General features: G+C 34.0%; 1 protein-coding gene across 6 annotated transcripts in view; it reads right to left on the reverse strand.

Moving 5' to 3' along the window:
• The window catches only part of LOC145694003 (cilia-and flagella-associated protein 96-like), a 101861-nt gene that overhangs the window by 66882 nt on the left and 15497 nt on the right, over positions 1–19482 (reverse strand). For all 6 annotated transcript variants that reach the window (XM_081770178.1, XM_081770160.1, XM_081770151.1 and 3 more), the window contains exons 2-3: positions 7420–7544; positions 1488–1647 (exon numbers count right to left, since the gene is read on the reverse strand). In XM_081770178.1, coding sequence (XP_081626304.1) covers positions 1488–1647; positions 7420–7510 — 251 coding nt within the window. In that variant the 5' untranslated portion in view covers positions 7511–7544. The remainder of the gene's footprint in view (positions 1–1487; positions 1648–7419; positions 7545–19482) is intronic.

The following is a 19482-nucleotide window of genomic DNA, read 5'->3' on the forward strand; positions in this document are numbered from 1 at the left end:
AATTATATTAAAAGTTGTACAATCACCCCTAAAATTAGACTGAATTTACGGAAAAAGTAGGGATTTCGGAGGGGGTTCGGAATTATAAGTCTACGGAATTATAGATCAACATACACACGATATTAACACTATTTTCTGTTGAAGAATTTCATCCTCTAATTCCTAAGACTTTCATTAATTCATGATAAAATGCATATGGAATATGTTAGAAATTGTACTTTGAAAGTTTTTTTTTTTTTTTTTTAAAGTAATCAAAAGCGGTACATTTACGTTGAAGTTATACTTCAACATGTATATAATGAAGTCGGTTAATTACGATATTAACATATGAGTTTCATAGTCTAGCTCTGAAGATTATTGTTAGATCAGGGGCATAAATAAGGTCCCAGCAGACCCCGCATTGCGGGGGGCCCAAGCATCAGAGGGCCTCCAAATCGTGAAGTGGGACGTAGAGAAGGGGCCCCACTCCACGCTGTTTGCGGGGAGGCCTCCAAGCCTTTAGTTACGCCACTATGTTAGATCCTTATGAATTTTACGTGAGACTACAAGAAAAGATTACTTTTTCAAAGAAAGAAAGAAAATAATTAAAATCGGTGCACCTATGTCGAACTTATGCGTCAATATAGACACAACATTAACAAATAATATTAATTCCCTTATAGTGTCTGATATTTTATGACCCTACAGACCATGATTCCCAGATAAGCTCCCAACTGAATTCTTAGATATACTGTGATTTCAAGGCGGGTCCAAAGTACTCAAAACTAATAAACTGGAATATACAGTGAAACAACACAATTTGCAGCATGCCTTATTCCGAACACAAGAAACTGGAGCTACTGGTCCCTAAGATTTACGACTTGCTGCCGACGCATTACATATTCATTGCTTTCAAGGCTTACCTTTTGTCTATTTTGAACCTACCTTTAAGTCAGAGTATAGCTGAGAATTCTATTGGGAATATGTCTAAGAATATCCCTTGCAAATGTATTGTATGTTGTTAAAATACGCATTTTTGAATGGTGTATATATTAGTTCCTTTACACTGATATAGACCACTCCATGTTTTATGTTGTTCGAAATAGCGCATGTTGCAATGCAATGTTTCCACGCTTTTGGACATCCCTAGCTTTGAAGCTATTTACTTGTCCTTACAGATCCATACAGTATTTATTATTACGATTTTGATGTGAGCAATCACCTCTTACAGAGTGTCGGAGTTCATTAACACCCGGTATATCCTACTGCACATTTACAGTTCCTATAATATCTATGAATTATATGTATTTGCTATCCGAATGCTAACAAGATCAGTTCATTCGTTGAGTGCGTTTAGTAGCCTCTAAATTTAACCAAAGTTGTCCAATTAGGACACATCAAAATATAATTTATACTTAACAATATTGTATCTCTAGAAAAAAAAATTAAAAAATGCTACAACAAATCGGTACGGAAATTGGAATAATACAAGAGAAAAAAGTATTTACTTAAGTCGTCTGTAAAATTTCGTCATATCACTCAATCCCTCGTTCTCAAACAGACGTTTGAAAGGTGATCTGTCGATATAACAATCTTGTAATGCAGTTTTAGTTTTGGGATATTCAGGTAACATCTGCAATCCACGATACGCAGAACGAATCCATTTTGCTATAAATAATAATAATAATAGTAATATTGATTATTATTTTTATAAACATACAAAAAATTGAACTAGTTAAATTTTCATCATTCCTTAGTTTTATTTCTAAAATTACACTGTTATTAATTATATATTTTTAAAATTACACTGCTACTAATAATATATGTGTTAAAGGGTAATATGTAATCGAATGATTTTCACAGGGTCGATTGACAAATTCAAATAAAAAAAAAAAGTAGGTTAAACGGTGTTGGCAACATGAATTATTTTCCACTTCTTTAATATCTCGAATTCTTTGAGCTGAGTAAATTATTTGAAATTAAGTTCAGTAGTTCTGAATGTAAGACATACCTTCAGTTTGTAAGACATGATTATGCAAGACCAAATTCGCTTGTTATTTTTTCTGTAATATTTGTGCCTCTCATCAAAATTTTTAAAGAATGCCTTCGAAGTGAAAAATAAGTGGACTCTCAAGATCGGGATGAAGATGTAGTCGGTTTTACTGCCACCGCCAATGTGTCTTCCTCTTGTAGAACTCCGGAGTCGCCACTGATTTATAGTAAGTGATATTAAGAATCTGTATATGTTTATATTTTTTGCTAAGAGTAGCGTTGCGGTATATTTGACATTTATATCAAGTAAAGAACAAAGTATTATGTTTCTTGTAATCTTTCACGAGAATAGTTTTATGAGGGTATGAATTTACTGACATTTACGTACCGTAAACTGGGTATACTTTGACCCTTTAAAGGCAACTTTGGCCCAGAGAAAGAGAAAAATTTGATTTCTTTTCACATGGTTATTATAGTTTCTACCAGTAAGGAAAGTTGTGGATCGAAGTATTACAACATTGAGAACACATGAATATTGGCGCTAGTGATTTGTTTTCAGAACGTAGGAAGCAAAATGCTAACAATTGTTAGAAGTAAACATTTATCATATTTCAAGTTCCACAACTTTTGTTCATTGCATTAAAGTGACATATCCTGAATGCACAAGTAAGTAGAATATAAAAACACGTTTATTAGCGAATATTGATAAGCTAATGCCTTAAATGTTTGTTCAATTACGCACGAACTATTAAGCGTTTAATTGCATGGGGTAACACTGGCCCAATTTTTGGGGCAACATTAGCCCATATTTTCTGTGTTGGTAATGGCCCAATATTAAGGATGAAACGGTGTACAAACGGTGAGATGTAATAAGGAAGATTACTCTCTCAACTAGCTTCTAAAACAGGATATTATTCAGTGCGTAAATTGCAAGAATTTTCTTCCTAAAACTGAGCAGTATGGTACCGATAAAGTACTCTATCGCAATGAAGAATATGGTGCTCTTGTTTTCGGATGTTAAGTCTTCATCCACTTAAAGAGATTTTCATTGAACGATATTTTTGTTTGCCTCTAAATTGAACAAAGTGATTTCACCCATAAGTTTGTAATACCTGTATTTTAAGCTAAGTATTCAAAAATTTGTAGCGTTCTGTTATAGATGTTTCGTTTTCACCCAAATGGAATACAAATATTTTCATCATATGATATTTCTCGTTCGATTGAAATTGAGTAAAAAACATTGTTAATTTCACCACTGTGTATATAATACCCCGTTCTTCTCTTCTGCTTCTTAAATACAGTGCTACAATAATACTTTCGTGCATTAATTAGTAATTTTGACAAATGGGCTAAAGTTAGCTCAATCATGAAAAATCTTGCATGGCATCAAAAAATTGGAACTACAATCATCACTCTTGGTCACATTGAGTCTTTACTGCTTTCAAAGAAAGCCAAAGGATTGCACTTTAACAAGGGGAAATGTCATTAAATTACCTCTCTAATCTTAGATGTTAGAATGGGAATTTTGAAAATAAATAAAAAAAAAAAAAAAAAAAAAAATGGGCCAAAGTATACCGATTACGGTAAGTAGAAGTGCTGCACTCTGTTGTCCCTATATCCAGTATGTTCCTTTTTCACATCGACTCTATTTCATTCATCGTAACCGCTTATCAATAATTTATACTACACTGTATTATTCCTCATAGGAGTAATGTCTATTTAATAAGAAATTGTTTTAGTATTTAAAAAAAAAAACTAATGAGTTAACCTAAGGATATGTTTATCCTATGTTTGTCCTCTAAACTTTTTTTAATGAAGAAAACGTGTTTTGATCCAATGCGGAATTGATAAAATCAATCTTTCGTAAGCAATGTAATTTTTTTTAAACAGAAAAAAACATGTCCACGTTGATGTTCACTGGTCTACCGCTTGCTGTGAGTATTATTGAGACAGTTTCATGGAAGACAATTGAGTTGAAGATAAACTGCAGCTCTGCGTTGCACATACCAACAGGGAATGTAATTGGCACGTTTCAGATAAAAGTAAAAATAAAAAAAGAAGAAAGGAAAATGGAGGAGACAAGTAATAATAAAGAAAATAAGTTGGTTTTGAATGGTTGCCATCAGCACAGCGTGAACAAAATTAGACAGACTGCTACGTTACTGCAGTGTTGAGTGTGTTCGGACGTTGTAGAGGTCGACAAGCGGGAATCAAAGAACGTAATTCAATCGAGTGTGTTCAACTAAAGGACCCTATACGAGAATCCAATAGTTGTGAAAGTGGTATTATTGAGCACACTGACACGCACGAAGGAGAATGTGGATCCTATTCAATATTTTCTCCGGCATGGCATGGCATTTTGGGTCCCTCTGACACTGGCGCTCGGGTTACTTGCCCTATTTTCCCCATTCCAGATACGTTTCTACTGGAGTCACCACTGGCTTCTAAGTAAAGAAAGCACGGCCAGTATATTATTTCATAAACATGTTACCTTACCTTTATTACCTTTGATCTACATATTTATTGTTTCAAGTTTCTTGTTACGAAAATGTAGGCAAAATATGCAATTCTGTTTTCCATTATGCTTAAAAGTTAACACAAAACAATTGTAAGTTCTGTATGTATTTTCTACCACATCTCTTTGGAACCCAGAATAAATAAATTATACCAGAAGTACTGGTGCAAAAGTACGTCATGTCTTGGTCCATACATTAGGCAACTTAATGCTAATGGTTAAGTCTAAAGCCAATTTTGAATAGCTTTTGCACCTCGGCTCTAGATTAAAAAAATAAATTAAAAAAAAAAATCGACTCTAGATTTTTAAAAAAATCAAAAAGTATTTAAAATAGTGGATAACGATCCTACTTTCGTCATTACGTCCAAATTACCGTAAATACTTCAGAAAGACAGAAGAGCTTATGAAAGAATAAACTTCGAAGCGAAACTTAAAACTTTTTAGATTTTCTTCAGAAAATACTTTCTATATATGCTGAGATATCGAGGATCGATCGAATCCTTAAGAAGTTATAATTCGTGATCCTTCAGTGTGTACTGTTGGTAAAATCGTTCATCTCAATTCCTTATTTGAAATGTCTTATGCAATACTACTTCTACTACTATTAAGTAATAATATTACTAGTAAAATAATAGTTTATCAAGATTTCTGATAAATAATATTCATAGACACACACACGCGCGCGCGCACTTTAGATATTGTCACGTATATTAATATTCATGTAAATGAAAACAACCTCCGTTTCAAGGACCTCGATTTAAATGACTTCATAGCCAACGGGATAAACATGACCGCCGATTCAGTCGTCTGGGCCGGTCTGGGAAAGCCGATTCAGTTTGAAGGTCGTTATTTTAAACTAAAAAACATCAGACCAGTACTATCCCCTTTTAGTTCATTAAAACGACAGACGAGTGTATTAGCATTATTTTTTTTTTTTTTCGACTATGGCGAAACTAAAGGAAAGAGCACTTTAAAAAAATATATCTTATGTATGTATGTGTCCATGTTTCTTCCCCCACACAACCTAAATGATTTGATAGAATTTGATTTATTACGTTTCGATTGGCTAGTCGTAAAAGTAGGAAAAGAATCATACATATCAGAAAGATAACAGGAGTGATGGATACGATCATTAATTGGAAGTGGGCTGAACATATTGCAAGAAGAAATTATGACCACTACTATGAAAATTTTTGAGGAAACATGCAATGTTTTGTACATGGAACTGCCTGTAAAAGCCTGTCAGATTTTGACAGGCATTATACAGGCGCCTGTTTCGGCGAAAAAACATGTAAAGAAAATATTAAGGCACATTGTCTTCAGGTGATATGCATGTCGAAAAAGTATAAACTTCTATTGGAAATTTTGCACGGAAACGTGCGTTGTACAGAGCCTGTACATTAAAATGAGAACATGCAATGTACACGTAGTCACTCACATGCAAGTAAATGGAGGGAATATGTGCATGTAAAGTACCTTGAATGGATTGTTGATAATATTCGCAATACAGTAAGAATGAAAAGTACAAGGAAGGTACCTGTTTATCAACATGTAATATACATGTGTGACGTTCGCATTACATGTAAATATCATGTATTAGCGTATAGCATGGTAAACGCATAATGTAGAATATGTTATTTTACATTTATCATTTTCGTGTACATGCGAAGTGTGTAACTCCCGTGCGTGCAGTGTAAAGGCAATGTACAGGTGAACGGGAACATGCAATAATCATGATTGCCAATAAATGGATTAAATAGATACGTGTGGTGAACAAGGTGGATTGGAGCTAAACATTCACGTTATAGGCATAGGAGACATGCAATATTCAGGCACAAGTCTCCAATTCGACATTCGCTATGGAAGGTCCTGACACATGTATAATGCATGGGATTACATCTGAATACATTGCCTGTATTATTTCCGTGTACATGCGAAGTGTGAGCCCACCTATATGCAATGTACAGGCAATGTGCAAGTAAACGGAAAACGCAATAATCATGATTGCCAATAAATGGGTTAAACTGGTGCATGCCATGAACAAGGTTGATTGGAGTGAATAATTAATGTTACAGGTGTAGGAAACATGTAATATTCAGGCAACAAGTCTCCAGTTTGTCATGCACATATGCAAGGTCCTGACACATGTATAGTACTTAATGCGATGTACTTTACATATATATTCCGCTAACACGCCCACTAATTCGCTAACACCTGTATTTCACATGTATTTAACATGTCAATTACATTCTCATCAAATGAAAAGCAGCTGTCGTCAGATCCTCATGAGGTAACGTATGTCAACTACATGGAATATGCCGGTTACGTACATGTCTTTCCACTCTCAACATGTTGTTTACACGCATTTTTCACGTTGCAAGGTCGCAACCCTATCAACATGAAAACTACCTGTTTCCATGAAATGAACATGCAATGATCGTGAAAAAATCGATACCTGTCTCATGCGTTTAAAAGTGTTCCATTTTCAGGCGCCTGTAAAAATATGCCTGTTTATGCATGTTTTACAGGCGCCTGTACACCACCTGTATTTTCTGTCTGGGCAATATAGACAAAATCAATTCCTTGACTGAATACCAAGAGACAAGAAACGACCTAAGAAATGCCCTTTGTCCCTCCTCCCGCTCCCAAGCAAAACCTGAAATAATGCTACTGAATACATGCAAGTGAATAAATGACGTTCGCATTTTCTTATATACGCATAAAGAAAACAAACAAACAAAAAGAAAAACGCATATTAAATATCGCGCCTTCACGACCAATACACCAAAAGAAGTTCCTTTCTTCTTCCCGTAATGCAAACAATCTAGTTCCATTTACCTATACTTACCTTACCAAAAGAAAAAAAAAAAAAGCTATAGAAACTTATCATATATTCGGACTTAACTTTCTTTAATTTTTTACATAGTACTTACTTGAAGTAGGCGAAACATATGGTTTATTCAGGTATCCCATCTCCTTGAAGAGCCCACATCTGTCTAAATCTGGTTTCCAATCCTTCGCCATCTTCAGATATATTTATTTCGTTGAACTGTCGAAGCTACAAAGGAAAGAAGTGATTTAATAACGATTATTTTGGTTGGTACCGTGCAAGTCTTTACATCAGAGAACAGATTTGACGTTCTATTAAAAAGTTCTAGACCTAAATATAGGATATTATATAGGAAAACATTTGGGCTAAAAAACATATTCATTAAAAGTCAATATTCAAAATTAGGTTCAAATGTTGGCGAAGAAAATGGTCCATGGTGTTGAGTGGAATGAACATGAAATAGAGCGCGATAGGCATTTATAGTAATAGTAGTATTTTATTAACAAAACTCCATGTGCGTCCACAGCAGGGGCAAGCGGGTGGCGATTGCTCCCCTTGCAATTTCCAAAAGGATTTGGTTCTTCGAAAGACATGTAAAACATTATTAGGTTTGCTTACTCACCAACTACAGAATTTAAAGTATTTACTGTAGCTGATAAAGTTATGCAATGAGTGTCAATATTAATTATTTTATAACAAGTATTATATCATCATGGTGTTTATAATCGCGACTTCGCTTGCATCTCAGAACGTTGAATTTTTTTTCTAAATTAACCGTGGCACTGAATTAGTGGTAAAAGAAGAAGATATAACATAGCCATAATGTTATGCATAAAGTTAATAGATGCTAAATGCAAAATAGTAATGGATTCCCATAAGACAAAAGAAACACAATGTTTCACAGAGAGATAGAGAGAGAGAAAGAGAAAGTAAAGCATGATGACGACTGTTGAATCAAAATTTTAGATGAGAATGTGGTAGCAATGCTTCCAGTGGAAAGAGTTTCAGTGACATCTATAGCTTTTGGAGGCGGCAAGTAATTTCAGTGAACACTCAAGAAAGACCAAAAAATAAAAGAAAGGAAAGCATTACGAATTAGGCAAACTACTGCACTTAAATTCACCTGCCATGTCCTAGCAACGTCTACCTTTAAACTTTCGAACTGGTTCTTACCTGCAGCTCCCGCTCCCCCCCCCCCCCAAAAAAAACTTAACGAAGCAATTAACGGAATGATTCTTTATTTTTTTCTTGTTTAAATTTCTTTTCAGCACGGAGTCTATATGAGGCTTCGACCAACAGTTTAAAATGGAATTCGAACCACCGTAATTCATGCAATTCTTAATGCTCTTCCACCAAGAATCGAACCCGGGACCACGCACTAGCCAATGGGGAAGTTCCTAATTCCTCGTGTATGCTTCTATGCTTCTACCATATAGACCAGCGGAGAGCTCGTAATTCCTCGTATACAACTCCCTGCTTCTACCCAATATGGGACAGTGTTGAAATTCCGATGCGTGGCTTAAGGTCCGCTAATTTATTCAAGAATAGTCACAAAAATTCTGCAATTAATCTTTAAATTTTATTCGAGGTATTGGGAATAAGCAGTATGAACTTTTGTTTTTCTTCCGTAATTCTGCTTCTTAAGGCATTTTAGGCATTTTGTTATTGCCTTATTGATATATTTAGTGTTACAACCATTTTGTAGAAAAATTTCTTTCAGATGACTTATCATATATAAAGATCAAGAAAGATTAGATTTAAAAATGAACGATCTTTCATATCTACGGAATAATTTAAAATATCAAATTTCCGTAAACGGCTTCATGTTTATTAAAAACCACCTACGTAATTGGATGTAATACTTATCTAAACACTTCTTCTAAATAAAGTACTTTGAAAAGAGTCAATTTTTTTATTTCGTGTGACTTCGTTTCTGCTTGTTTGATATACGTCAGTATTTTGAATGTGGATTACCCCGTCCACCTCACTTCCGTCATTACTGCTGTAGAACTCTCCAAAATGTTGTTCTTTTTCGATGTTTGTGATACTTTAGCGTCCTTAGTTTGCAACAATGAATAAGTTTGGTATTGTGATTAAGTCTTCGTTTAACATGTAGATTTGAAATATGTAACTAACTCGACATAGTGCCGTTTGAAAAAAAAATATATATATATATAACTTTATATTGAATTGGCAATACTGTTAATCTGGTTGTATCACAGAGTATGCCAAACAATGTCCCCCGATATTTACATGATACGAAATTTTATCGTTCAGTATCTATTAACTTGAAAGTTACAGACGCGTATCAAGACATATAGAGGGTGTGGACCAATTGTCTTGATACGCGTCTGTACCTTTTAACATAGTGCACAGAAAACGATAAAATTTTGTACTATACAAATATCGGCAGCGGAGCCTTGTTTGTCGAACTCTTGATACTACAAGGTTAGCATATGTTGCTAACCAAACATAAAGATTTCATTTTTTAAAAAGCACTACGTCAGGTTATTGCAGGTATATATTTTAAATTTACATGATAAACGAACACTTAAAACGTTACCTTTTTAATTCGGTATTGCAAACTAAGGAAGCTACATTATTACAAACATCCTAATTTTGTATGTCGTACAGCAGTAATACCGCAAATGCAGCACACAGGGCAAAACATTCAAATTATTTTAGTGTCTAATATTATGGTCATGATATGATTGGTTTCAAATAAATACAACTACAAGGCACCAAAAATTTGATTTTTTCCAAAAAATTTTATTTCGAAAAAACTGCTTACATAAAAACTCCAACCAATGACACAGATGATTTTCAATACGTTTGAAGATCTCAACGCCGTTTACAGTAAGTAATATATCTCAAACCGTTCTGGACATAAATTGTTAAAGTTTTCAACACTGCTTAAAATAGGGTTGTCAACTCTGGAAAATAAAAAAAACCGGCACCCCCTCAAAATTCTCTATGATATAGGTCTAAGTGTGAAGTAGCTCTCTTCGGGCCCATCCATGGGAAGGAATTGTACTATCATGGATAAAAGTGCATTCTGTATATCCTTAGTCCATTCACTAATAAACTTAGACTAATAGATACATTGCGCTATAAATGAGAAACTAAAATCGGCATAGCTCTTTAGAATTATCTAAACAGGTGAGCAAAATATATTAATCGATGGTGAAAGGTGACAGTTTTGGATTTACAGAATGAAAGTTACTTTTTAAATCTACATTTCGAAATAGATGAAATTGTTTCGAACTAGATATAAATTTGAAAAAATCACTCATAAAAGAGCTGATAAGAAGTTTGTACCGGTCACCGGCTTTAATCAAGATAACAGCAATATATCCGGCTAGGCCGGTGAAAAACTGGCCAGTTGGCAATCCCAGCTTAAGGGTTAAATTCCAAAGTTGGGCGTCCGTTTCCAGCGAAATTTTTAAAATTTACAGGAAAGATATGGATAATTTGATCGTTTGTGTGCTTGATAATATATAAGAGTCTCGAAAAATCTGTTTGTTATATATAAGCGGTTATAAACATGGGACTATACGGCGAGCGGAGGGAACTACTTGGCGCAAGGTAACCGAACAGTTGTATTGTGGGAAAGAAACGAGCATTTATGTTATCAACATGGCAAATGTACAAGGGCAATGAACTAGCAGTCTTAACATTTGTGAAGCAATACGTTGATAACGAGTAAAATCTTTCAAAAGTTTGTGAAGAGCACGGATTAATGAACCTAATAACAAATTGCAGAAAGTGTTGAAAGGAGATAACAACGAAAAAACGTGGCGAAAGCGGACGCCCAACTTCGGAATAAATGCCCAGCTTAAAAATATGTAATTCTGAGAACTTATTGTAATTACACATACCAAACAGTGTAATGTTTAGAAGCAAAGTAAATTAAAACTTGCTTTAAAAAAAAAAAAAAAAAAAAAAAAAAAAAAAAAAAAAACTTCCTACAAATGCGTCATATTAGGCAATACGAAAAAATCATCATTCTTTTTCTTATCTTCCGAACGGTTTGAGGTATTGAATTGCTGTAAATGGCTTTATAATCTTTGTGTCTATTGAAAACTAGGTAGAGGAAGAACAGGCAAAGCGGATAACTCGAGCAAAAAGAATAACGGCAATAATTCCTAATTTGCATACATTTGCGTGCCAAGCAAGAAGTATGTAAAAAGCAGGAAAGCTGTCATTTGTCAGTTCAAACGTTATTCTGCTCGTGGCATGAAACTCATTGTGTGAGAAAAACTGAAAAAGGCGTGTTGGAAAAGAATTAACCTAAGTTCTTATATGTTAATATACTATTAATTTGTATTTCAATAATTTTTATGTTTGTCTCAGGCCCGCAACCAGAGGGGGCTAGGGGGCCAGGTCCCCCCTAAACTTTTCGTGGCCCCTCCAGACCTCAACACCAAAAAACACAATTTAGATATGTGTAAGAGAACTTTTAATGACTTGCCCCCCCCCCCGTAACATATCCATGGCCCCCCCAAACCTCTGTGGTTGGTTGCGGGCCTGGTTTGTCTTGTAAGTTACACTGAGGTATGAACCTGTAATCCTGGTCACGAACACTACTATATTGTTAATAACAATACAATACAATACAATACAATACAATACAAAAAGAGGCCTTAGCCGGAAGAAGTGGATAGGGCAAACTAGATATCCACTTTGCCCGGATATTTTAATGCTTCTTGTAAGATTTAATCTGACAAAATTAATACTATATAGAGAGAAACAAATTACTTAAAATATACGAATTCAAAGTTTCTCTTGAAGGCTATATGCTTTCTACAAAGAAAGGATGTTTAAGTGCCATAAGCCATCGGATTCATTCATTTAATAGCATTTTATAATTACCGGTAAGAAGATGCAGGGTAGTTTTTTGGATGGTGCTCCACCTGGCTCACACGGGACATGTACAAACACAGTAGAATTAACTACAATTCATTCATAGCTGCCTAAAACATTTTGTTGAAAAAGTACAGCCCACAAATGAGAAATTCAAATATTATCCTGCTTTGCAGCATGCCTCTGCAAATAATGTATTTTTCCTATTCTTTTCTCCTCATATCACTTAAAATCTATGACACTGCATTTGTCTGTCTATTCTCTGCTGAAGAAATATTTTCCACAAAAGTTTATTTTCCAAACGTGATACCATGGCCGAAATCATTAATCTTTATAACATCTGCAAGATCTTTACATTAGCTTATATGCAATCAATATTTGCTCAAAATGCAATTTCTGGATTCAAAAATTGGATATTTGACCTTACAATCCCAACAAATTTACTGAAACAGATTTTGCTCGATCAATGCACTGTGATTAGTTAGAATTTCGAATGACTGTGGGTGCAGAACAAGGAATAGGCCAATCGTCTACACTCTGTATGGAATCCTCTTTCAGCTTCATCAATGAACTTCAATTACACCCTTCAACAGAAAGAGTGAGCGTATCTCATTTCGAAATTTCTCACCAGAAGGAAACGCTCAAGTTAGTTCTAGTTGCAGTTCTAATGACTCAACTGCACCTACGTAAAGCGAAAAGCTTCACCTTTGAATACCAAACTTTGAACAAAACAGGAAGCATGTGGGTTCACTTGAAAGCGCAGAAGATGATAACAGTCAAAGGTTCTTACTTCCTCTCTAATCAGTACAGCTCAGAAAGTAAAAAATTTCCAGGAAAGAGGCAACAACGTTAATAGAAAATCATTGATTATAGATTCTGATCAAGCTAATACTAGAAAATGAATGATAACTAGAAAAGATGCTATTACTATTTCGCTTGTGCAGGGAAATTTGGTGATTATCCCTTTAAGGGTCTTTACTACAGCGAAATTTTAGAGTTTTCCTGTAATAAAAATAAAAATAATAATGATAATAATAATAATAATAAAAATACTCAAAAAGTAAAAACGTAGTGAACTAGACAGTACGATTTTGTATGTGATACCATTATCACAACTCATCTATCTGCTTTCGATTTGCAACTGTCGATAGATTTAGCATTTTGCGGCATACCAAAAGCAGATAGGTGCATTCTAGTAAAGGTATCGCATACCAAATCGTATTGTCTAGTTCACTACGTTTCTGATTTTCGAACATTTTTATTTGTTTTGAAGATATTACAGAAAAACTATAAAATTAGCGGTAGTTTAATTTCGGTGTAGTGAAGACCCTTAAGGATTGGATCCAATGCGGCGATTGTGAAGCATGAACATATCAAATATGCACATTTTACAGAACTTTGGGTTCTACTTTTGCGATCTATGTCATGAATAGCGAAGTGAAGTGAAAGTGCATACCAGTTCATTGTAATCATTGTTATCTTTTTTTAAAAAAAAAAAAAAAAAATCATACAACATAAGAATAACCCCCACAGGCAGTGAACAGAATCTAGTAATAAAAATAAATGTCTTCGTGTTACAATAATATTTTAAAATTGTATTACATTAAAACTAAGTATGTCATAGCAGGACGTATTTTCTCTTACATTTCCTATGTTATCAGAACGTTTTAGTTTATCATTCTTCTCTTTGCCCGCACGCGTTAGCTACTTTGCGTAGATGGTTGTGGAAAGTGATGAAATGCAGCAAGTCTGAATTTCGTATAACACGCCTGCATTCATAGCCTCAATAATTCTAATGTATTCTGTTTTAGCAAGAACAATGTAAAAAGGAATAGTCAATATTAGTTCATAGCTTGCTTACTTATTCAACAATAATGGCAAACATTTATCCACTTTGGCCAACCTTCTTCTACGTAAATCGATGTGATACTTATTTAAACACTTTTTCGAAATAAAGTCCTTGAAAAAAGGTAAAATTATCAATTCCTTGTAACTTTCTTTGTACAATTATGAAATATGTGATATAATGGCCGCAGTATTCATCATTAAGGTGCTTTGAATATACGTTATCTCCCGTTCATCTCAGTTTGTAAAACCCTCCAAAATTTGGATGTTTTGTCGATGATACTGATACAGCAGCGCCCTTAATTTGCAACATTGTATGGCAAATGTGATATTGTATGTTTTCGTTTTACACGTAGATTTAAAATATGTAATAAGATGACGCAATGTCACTTGAAAAAAAAAAACTTTTATATTGAATTAGCAACACTGTTAACCTTGTAGTATCGAAATGAAGCAAAACAATCTCCCTGCTGAAATTTCGATGGAACAAAATGTCAGCGTCTTTCGATCATTAGTTTAAAAGTTACAAGGGCTTATCAAGATAAATGGTCCAGTATGTATATATTATGAGCGTGAGTGGAGTTCGCACACTTCTGGGCATGGCAATTATTAGTTCCCTTCATGATGTTTTTTCTGGCTACCCCACAGTACTGAATGCGACTTGTTTATGTGAAGAAATTGAAAATGTTATAATTTGAAGTCATATTTTGCAAATTCACAAATTGATATATAAATTAATGTCGTAAGCAATTACGAAGCAGATTAAAATTTGGTTGGTAACATTTTGATTTTAGAATATTACCTACCAACGCTGTCAATTCAGGAATTAAAGATATAAATAAAAAGTGCTTGAAAATTTCAATACATTTCAGTAGATATCTTTAAAATTAATGAAACGTCGAAGAACCAATCTATTCACTATACGAATTTAGATAAAAAAGAAAATTATGGTTCAATATATCCGTACTTTTTCTTTCAGACACTATTTTAAAAGTTTTGAGCATAGTGATGTGAGATTCAAAATTTCCCGCTACATTTTTCCGGAAAATTTTCCGTTCTAAACAAATATCAGTTCCTCATTAACCATAAAATTGATTTAATTCATGTATAGAAATGTTAAAAAGTGAAAGATCGTTTAAAGAATCTGAAAATTTTCATCGCTTAGAAAATTTCCAGTAATATGTAGGAACAAGTGAAACGATTTTTCAAGAATCGAAACATTTTCTGTCGTGTATGGAGAAAGTCGAAATTTTTTTGTCATTTTGAAGCCAAAAAAAAAAAAAAAAAAAAAAAGTAAAACAACTTTTTGTGAATCGGGAAGTTGTATTGCTTTGCAGAAACAAGTGAAAGGAATTTTCATGGATCGGAAAATTTTCATCTGATGTAGAAAGGTGGAAAAGCTATGAATAAGCTGGACAATTTTTAATATTATTATAGTGATATTAGGTGGAAAATTTTCCACTTTAACTACACATTGACCTATAAAATTGAATTCCTGTAGAGGAAAGTTCGATAGCAACGAATTATAATTTTCCATTTAGCTTTCGGGAAGCGGAAAATTTGCTAATATTTCGAGTTGATAAGTAAAAATTTACATGTTTTCTCTCTCTCTCTCTCTCTCTCTGTGTGTGTGTGTATGCCTTCTTAGACCCTTGTCTGCAGCCACACATACATCTGAATGAACCCCTCCCCAAGTTACACTGACTTCGGCGCTTTTGTTAGAAGGTAAACCTCAAAGTTTGGAGGTAATACCCCTCCGGTGGCCCTCTGAAAGAAACTGCTTACAACCTATGCATTCTATACGTGCTTCCACACCACATAGTAATCATGGGCGGAGTTATGGAGGGTTCAACTTTTTGACAAAAAAATAAAAATGCCACCTATCAAGACCTCCGAGACTGACCAAAAGATCTGCCCCCCAGCAGACAATTCCTAGCTCCGCTCATGATAGCAACGAAGAATGGTACTGTAATAATCAGCAATTTAACTTTCATAAATCTCTATAGACTGTCATAGCTACTACTCTAACTTTTGTTACTACTATTACGTGTTTACTGTATTGCGCAATTCGATGATAATAAGGATGATGATTCACCGTTACACATTACCATGGACAAGCAGTTACCCGAAGGGGTTAGTCCTCTGTACTAGGTTCGGCCTACACCCTTCGTGTACATGTTACTTCAGTGCAATATGGAATGGAAGACAAATACAAGCCTGGATTCGAACTCGGGAAAAAGCTTTGACTCAACCTTGGTCGTTGATTCTCACGGTTCGTATGCATATCCCCGACCTCTGGCTGTGATTTGAGAACCCAATCAATTGCCAGGCATGAATACGAAATGCGAGCGCTTCAACTTTCCAGATTAAGCAAACGGTCACAGAAAAAAAATGTAAAATCGAAATAATAATAATAATAATAATTCAATAAAACGTTAATTTTTGAAGCCACATGTCGTCTAACATGAAGAAGATTCCATAAACTGTATTTCCAAACACGATTTCATTCTCACACAACGCAAATGTGATGTTTGTTTACATTCGAAATAACCCTTGTACTAGCTTCCGCTTCTTAACGAAAATATATTAAAATACCAGCAAATCTCTACCTGGTAATACGAATACACTTCTGCTTGTGAAATGAAAAGTTTTTTCCACTGAATTATTTATTATAAAAACATAATAATAATAATAATAATAATATACACTATTCAACTTCCAAAACAGGTTTATCCAAGTAGTTTCATGTACTTCAAATAAAACAGGATTTAATTTTGAATGTCCCCTTTTCGAAATAATTCTAAACTTGTTTACATAGTTTCTTGTGGTTTAAACCAAAGAACGAAAAATGTTTTAAATCGTGTGAACTTCGTGGTGACGTTTCCACATATCAAACCATCCGCATTATGTTTATCTACTTTTCACTCTTTAATCAAGGGGTCTCGTGTTTAATTAAACCACAACCCATCTTTCAAGTGTAAACCAAGTAGCGATTCGAGGTGTCCCTCTAAGTAGAAATCTTCTCCGTGATAACCTTGGTATTTCATAAGGATGTTTAGCCTAAACATACGAAATGAAACCAAATTATATATTTCTACTTGAATGAATGCCTGTTGTTTTATAAAGAAGCCAAGGTTGCTTAAATATATTGATACAAATTGCCAAATTTATCAACTGCCTACGTAGCTTCCAACATCAGCTTGGATTTGACTTGGTTTTAATTTTATTGAATGATATCTACATACCAAATTTGTAATTTAATACCTCAGTCTTACCGTAGTGATTATGATGCGTTGACCTTAAAATTTTACATACAAATACATTTAAAGTAATAACGGGATTTTCCCAATGGCTAAGGCGGGAGTTTCCCGATTTATATATAATTCTCTATAATGTTTTTACTTGTGTAACTGTTTATCTTTTTGTCCTTCTGAAATGACTCTTGACAATTATATTAACAAGTAGGCCTATGTAAAGATCATTACTACGTATTTTTATCAGGAGTCTTTCGTGAAAGAGTCGGTAATCGCATTTGTGACCAATTAGTCCCGGTTTCGTGTCCAAATAGACAATTTCCCCTACAAGTTATTTTTAATAAGTCAATAGCTTCTTCTACATTTCCTACGAAATGGAAGATTGGTGACGTCTGTCCCATTCCCAAAACAGGCTGTCCTACAGATCAAATAAAAAATTATCGACCGGTAACCCTACTATCTGCCCCATCTAAGATATTTGAAATTATTATATACGAAAAAATTTACTCACATGTACAGTCAGTAATATCTCCCTTTCAACATGGTTTCATGCCAAAGAGGTCAACCGTAACTAATCTCTCAGAACTTACACATTTTATAGCTAATCAAGTTGATAAAAAGGAACAAGTAGATGTAATTTATACAGATTTCTCCAAGGCGTTCGACGTAATTAATCACGATATATTTCTAAGCAAACTTGTGACTTTCAATTTTTCACGAAACGGAAACATCGCGTTCGATACAAGAATATTTTAACTAAGGAATATGTCGTAGACTCTGGTGTGCCTCAGGGATCGAACTTAGAACCTCTGTTATTTATACTATTTGTTAACGATTTACCATCTGTAATAACATCTTCCCACAAACTTTTGTTTGCTGACGATCTAAAAATCTATCGCAGTATCTCCACGGAATTAGACGCAATTTCTTTGCAAAATGACATTAATGCTATTTCCCAATGGTGTGAATCAAACAAGTTGCTACTAAATATTAGAAAATGTAAAGTAGTATCATACACCAGGAAAAGAAACTATGTATGCAATATGTATACTATTAATCAAGCGCCAATTGAGAGGGTGGATAATGTTACTGATCTTGGAGTCACTCTGCAGTCAAATCTATCATTCGATATTCATGTCAACAGAGTAATTGGTGAGGCCTTTAGGAATCTTGGCTTTGTGATGAGATTAGGAGGTGATTTTTCTAATACTAATGCTCTCAAAACATTATACACTGCCTATGTACGGTCTAAGGTGGAATATACAGCGATAATATGGGGTTCTAATAGTAAGAAATATATAAATAAAATCGAAAACATTCAAAATAAATTTGTGCGCTTTTTGACATATAAAGAAACAGGTATATATCCAAAATTTGAGAACTACGAAGATCTTCGAAACAAATATTCATTACAATCTCTTGAAAGCAGAAGTCATTTCATATTATCTTTCTTACATAAAATAATTCATGGTGCAATAGATTCAGAATATTTGTTATCAGAAATAAAAATTCGCGTCCCACATAGAGCAACGAGACCCCATAATGACATATTCCATCTCTCAGCGCAAAGGACTAATGCATTAGATGTATCGCCTGTCAGAAAAATGTGTATATTGTATAATAAGATGTCACAAGAACACCCAGATATAGATATTTTTAGTTGCAAACAAAATTTTCATTTTACATAAATTTGTTGTATTCTGTATATCGTGCTATTTGTATTTTAACGTATATTTTGCTTTCATATTATTATTTTATTATATGTGTATTTTAGTGTGTATTACGATAGAATTGAGGTCATATTAGTATGTTATTACATGTGTATTTTAAAATGTATTAAATACACTTTACAATAAGGGAAAACTGTAATTAGGCATTTGCCTGTTGTTTTTCCGAAATAAATAAATAAATAATTTCTCTTGGATGTATGCCGAGAAGCGATTTGGATTTCGCTTTAAGCTTATGTGACCCCTTCCAGCATAACCTTGTTGTTGCATAATAACACCAAGGAGAAAGAAACTAATTTCTGTCCATATTTAAATAAATACATAGACTAAATTATTTAAACCAAAAAAACCTGTTTTTTTTTTTTTTTGTTTTTTTCAATAAAAACCATGGTTTTTGCCAACCCTGTTTCTTGCCAATAATATAGAAGGAATTCAAAGTTTGTAAAATACATATTAAGAATTTAAAGATTAAACATC

This window comes from Thermobia domestica, chromosome 1, assembly GCF_964235325.1.
Source record: "Thermobia domestica chromosome 1, izTheDome1.hap1.1, whole genome shotgun sequence".
NCBI classification, from domain to species: Eukaryota; Metazoa; Arthropoda; class Insecta; order Zygentoma; family Lepismatidae; genus Thermobia; species Thermobia domestica.